General features: G+C 39.0%; 2 protein-coding genes across 2 annotated transcripts in view; both read right to left on the reverse strand.

Annotated features, from left to right (window-relative positions):
* The window catches only part of cntn3a.2 (contactin 3a, tandem duplicate 2), a 57,377-nt gene that overhangs the window by 3,573 nt on the left and 48,495 nt on the right, over positions 1-5,309 (reverse strand). The gene's annotated exons all lie outside the window — the stretch shown is intronic.
* Positions 7-5,309, reverse strand: part of exosc10 (exosome component 10) — a 15,318-nt gene continuing 10,015 nt past the window's right edge. The window contains exons 20-25 of the mRNA XM_032520603.1: positions 4,572-4,689; positions 4,419-4,492; positions 2,447-2,627; positions 2,282-2,346; positions 2,122-2,198; positions 7-67 (exon numbers count right to left, since the gene is read on the reverse strand). Of these exons, the coding sequence (XP_032376494.1) occupies positions 37-67; positions 2,122-2,198; positions 2,282-2,346; positions 2,447-2,627; positions 4,419-4,492; positions 4,572-4,689 (546 nt within the window). The 3' untranslated portion in view covers positions 7-36. The remainder of the gene's footprint in view (positions 68-2,121; positions 2,199-2,281; positions 2,347-2,446; positions 2,628-4,418; positions 4,493-4,571; positions 4,690-5,309) is intronic.

Below are 5,309 nucleotides of genomic sequence, written 5' to 3' on the forward strand. Positions count from 1 at the left end.
AGTTTTAAAATACGACCGAAAACAGCATCAAAGAGTTTATCTTTTGGGCCAGTTGTGCCGGAATCCTCTGTAGAGAAGAAAAAGAATGGTTAACATACTGTGAGGTTTGTATAGGTGTCACTTACACCGGGGACACGTCCCCACCACTTTCTGAAATGGTCGCTTATGTCCCCATTTCTTTTCAAAAGCAAATTTGTTTAAATGTTTTTTGAAAACACAGATATATGAAATATGTTTTTAATGTACAGAACCTTTTGAAAATGAGCAGAATTTGTTTTAAACATATCTGAGCTATAATTAAAATGCTGTGAACAAGCACATTTAAGAGGTTACTTCTACAAACAAAAAGACAAAGGAAGAAGGAAGAGTAAATCATGCCTCCATGTGTGTTGTCTCTGCAGGGATAACATTACATATTATATACAGTGGGCCTAAAAAATTTGGGCACCCCAGGTAAAAAAATTGTATTAATGTGCATAAAAAAGCCAAGAAAATATGGAAAAAATATCCAAAAAGGCATCAAATGACAGATTTGACATTTATATAATATGTCACAAAAAGTTAGATTTTCATTCCATCATTTACACTTTCAAAATAACAGAAAACAAAAAAATGGCATCTGCAAAAGTTTGGGCACCCTGCAGAGTTTATTGCATGCACCGCCCCCTTTGGAAAGCTGAGACCTGACAGTGTCATGGATTGTTCTCAATCATCATCTGGAAAGACCAGGTGATGTCAATCTTAAGGTTTTAAATGCCCAGACTCATCCGACCTTGCCCCAACAATCAGCACCATGTTCTTCTAAGAGGTTGTTTAGAAAAACTGAAAATGAAAATAGTTGACGCTCACAAAGCAGGAGAAGGCTATAAGAAGATAGCAAAGTGTTTTCAGATGCCAATATCCTCTGTTTGGAATGTAATTAAGAAATGGCAGTCATCAGGAACAGTGGAAGTTAAAGCAAGATCTGGAAGACCAAGAAAAATATCAGACAGAACAGCTCGCAGGATTGTGAGAAAAGCAAGTCAAAACCCATGTTTGACAACACGATCCATCCAGAAAGACCTGGCAGACACTGGAGTTGTGGTAGACCATTTTACTATAAAGAGATACCTGTACAAATACGGTCTTCATGGAAGAGTCATCAAAAGAAAACCTCTTCTACATCCTTACCACAAAAATCAGCGTTTGAAGTTTGCAAATTAACATATAGACAAGCCTGATGCATTGCGGAAACAAGTTCTGACCGATGTGGTTAAAATAGAACTTTGGGCCGAAATGAGCAAAGGTACGTTTGGATAAGAAAGGGCACAGAATTTAATGAAAAGAACCTCTGTCCAAGCATGCGGGTGAATCAATCATGCTTTGGGGTTATATTGCAGCCAGGGGCACAGGGAACATTTCATGAGTAGAAGGAAAAATGATTTAATAAAATTGTAGCAAATTTTGGACACTAACTTGATCCCATCTGTGAAAAAGCTGAAGTTAAAGAGAGGATGGCTTCTACAAATGGAGAATGATCCTAAACACACCTAAAAATTCAGGGTGGATTACATCAAGAGGCATAAACTGAAGGTTTTGCTATGGCCTTCACAATCTCCTGACCTCAACATGACTGAAAATCTATGGATGGACCTTAAAAGAGCAGTGCGTGACAGACAACCGAGAAATCTCAAGAACTGGAAGACTTTTGTAAGGAAGAATAGGCGAAGATACCTCAAACGAGAATTGAAAGACTCTTGGCTGTTTTTAAGGTATTAACTTTGCAGGGTGCCCAAACTTTTGCAGACGCCTTTTTTTTAGTTTTCTTTAAATGATGGAAATAAAATATAACTTTTTGTGACATATTATACAAATGTCTAATCTGTCATTTGATGCCTTTTCTAGATTTTTCGATATTTCCTTGGCTTTTTTATGCACATTAATACACATTTTTACCTGGGATGCCCAAACTTTCGAGCCCCACTGTACGTACACTATATATTTAAAAGCAATACAGATTGCCCGAGAGCCTGACTGCAATATATTTTGCATTAAAATTCTCCAGAATGTAGGAAATAAAGTGGTTAACGCAAAAAAAAATTACCATAAGCAAAGAAACTACTGTATATTGCGCATTTTTACCTCTCAGATTTTCCAGCCATGTACGACATACTTCGGTTTCCAGCTCCACTATTGGATTTTTGTCCCCTGGGAGTTTTCTGTTTAGAAAATAAATGTAAAACAATCACTCACTCATTAAAGACATATTGTTGAATAAAGATATGAATTAACAAACTAATACCTTTTTCTTAAAACCATGGGCTTGTCGGTTTGGATCGAACTGGGTGTTGTCTTTAGATTTTGTACCTGTAAATACAAAAGGGGCACACTGAGTTGAATTAATTTTTACAACATACAACAACTGTATCTGAATGTAAAAAGACAAAGAAAAGTCACAAGTACATACCAGCAAAGACTTTGAGGTCTGACTGATTGTAGTCAAAAGGCTTGAAGCTGTCTTGGGGTGGCGGTTCTGTTGTTTGGGGCTTCTCTGCAGATTTCATCTGCTTCTTACTTGGTTTGGGAGTCGACTCTCCAACCTCACTGGCCACCCTCTCTCTTTTCTTTCCGCCACCTTTTGCAGATTCCTAATGCAATTTGTCAGCAACAATATATTCAATTCTTAAAATAAACATTTTGATGAATGCATTAAATGGATGTATTTTGTTTAACTAGAAAGACAATGAGGAATGTTGGAAGACTGTTCTCAGCTATGGGGCAACTCCCCAAACAGCTGTTTTTTAATTATTTTATCAATGTATGGTTCATAAGTAACATATCAAGGGGGTCATTAAGAAATTATAAATATATTCATAATAACTGACATTTGACAAACATATGTTTTTCTTTGCTATATACTTAGTGATGCCTGGAGCCTGAAGTTGAAAATACAGCTTCGCTGCCATCTAAAGGTTGACATTTTCACTTTGCTTCAAAATAAACTGTTATCTTTGTTAATTGAATCCAAAAGAGATCACAGTTTGGTGCTTGGTTAAGTTAAAATTTTGACTTCTACAGTTCTAGTAATCAAGCCATCAGGTTAGTGGTTGAAGCCGCAGCTTTATGCCAATATCCCAGAATCTAAGGTTAATCTTTACCTATGTTTCAACTAAGTAACAGTAACATTGTTCTGATTAAACATACTAATTTGCTAAATAATTTTTTATAGTTGGAAATCAAATTTCTGAGTGTGACATATGTTTTTTTGCGATATCACCTCCCTGGGATCATTTTGGATTTATTCCTCCAACAGGCTTCATTTGAACCTGATGATGGTTCATTATTTTTTTTTAACCAGGACGCAGGCAAAAGACAAAACCTGTGATGTTGGAGCACAATCACAGCACACACCCTTCACAATTTGCAATCATCATATCAGTGCAGTAGAAGCTTTGGAAACCTCTCATTCAAACTGATATTAGACAATAACACTTCACTGCCAAAGTGCCGGCTGAAACTGACAGTTAGCCGGCAGAGCCAATATCTGCCTGCAGTTGGCAGGTTGAGGAGAGTTACTTTCAAGTGCTGCTGCCAACACTTCTGACTATAATGCATGCCACCACAGGGTGCCAACATGCTTATTTGAAGTTGCTGTTTTAGCCTAAACCAAACTTTTCGTTTATGCCATCATCACACAGTGGATTTGCTATGGTGCACGCCATTACTGTGCGCAGTAGTGACTGATGGCCCAAAGCTCACACAGTGAAAGGCAGAGGCTAAGTGGTGCCATCAGCAGTGTCAGAGGCGAGAGTTAAACAGTGGTGACCATTCTTTCTGTTCTCCAGCACCGCGGACAGGAGTCAAAGTACTGAGACTTTTGTCTAACTGAGCATTTAAAACAAAGTGGAAACGCCATACGGTGGCATGAGCATGTAGAAGAAACCAAGCGGGAGGGTGCCAAGCAATACCCAAGACAGATGGAGCTAACAGGAAGTGGGCTTTTGGGCAGAAAGAAAGATATTAAGGATTGTTGCTCCCCAGGAGGGAGGAAAAGCATTTGATGAGTGGAGGACAAGTCTCTAATGCTGCAATCACACACTATGTGTTCTTGTTCCCCAGGCACATCATGTGACAGATATAAATTTTTTAAAAGGCCACTGACATGCCGGTGCTGCAGACTGGAAGCAGTGGGTCACCCGTTTGTGAGTCACCATATTTAGGTGTAAAAATACAAGCCCCGTCTTCAGAAAATGGGGGCCGTTGCAGAGCGTTAACCTACCTATTACAGCGCTGTCTGAGCCAGGCTCTTGGGTGAATATAACACTCATGTTGTCCACAGATATGTACTTTCCCCACACATCAACAGTGAATATGAAGAGTGCAAAGCCTATCTGAAGTGGCATATAGGAAATCGAAGAACTGGAGAATGAATGACTCACCGCTGCCTGCTGGCGAACAGTGGCAACGTTCTGGAGAGACTCCTGGTAGCTCTGTTTAGCCTGGTTTCTTTCCTCTGTGGAAATCAACAATAAAATACAATAAGAGACGTTACTTTAAAAAGTGCAAATTTAGAGCAAGTTTCACCCCATTACCTGCCACTTTCTTTGTGTGTTCCTTTGCTTCTTCCTTGGCTTTCCTATTGGCCTCCTTCTTGGCCTCCAACTCCTTCTGTTGCTGTTCAATACTCAGGAGTTTCCATCTTTTACTAATCTGTAAACGTGAGATGGTACAGCTATGAACATTCAAACATGTAGTTAGGATGACAACACAAATAAAGTGGGGAGAACAAGTATTTGATACACTGCCTACTTTGCAGGTTTTTCTACTTAGGAAAGCATGTAGAGGTCTGTAATTTTTATCATAGGTACACTTTAACTGTAAGAGATGGAATCTAAAACAAAAATCCAGAAAAATCACATTGTATGATTTTTAAATAATTAATTTGCATTTTATTGCATGACATAAGTATTTGATCACCTACCAACCAGTAAGAATCCAGCTCTCACAGACCTGTTAGTTTTTCTTTAAGAAGCCCTCCGTTCTCCACTCATACCTGTTTAATTGCACCTGTTTGAACTTGTTACCTGTATAAAAGACACCTGTCCACACACTCAAACAGACTCCAACCTCTCACAAGGCCAAGACCAGCAGAGAGCTGTGTAAGGACATTGGGATAAAATTGTTGGACCTGAACAAGGATGGGATGGGCTACAGGACAATAGGCAAGCAGCTTGGTGAGAAGGCAACAACTGTTTTAATTATTAGAAAATGTAAGAAGTTCAAGATGACGGTCAATCTCCCTGGGTCTGGGGCTCCATGATAGATCTCAC

This window comes from Etheostoma spectabile, chromosome 7, assembly GCF_008692095.1.
Source record: "Etheostoma spectabile isolate EspeVRDwgs_2016 chromosome 7, UIUC_Espe_1.0, whole genome shotgun sequence".
Taxonomy (NCBI): Eukaryota; Metazoa; Chordata; class Actinopteri; order Perciformes; family Percidae; genus Etheostoma; species Etheostoma spectabile.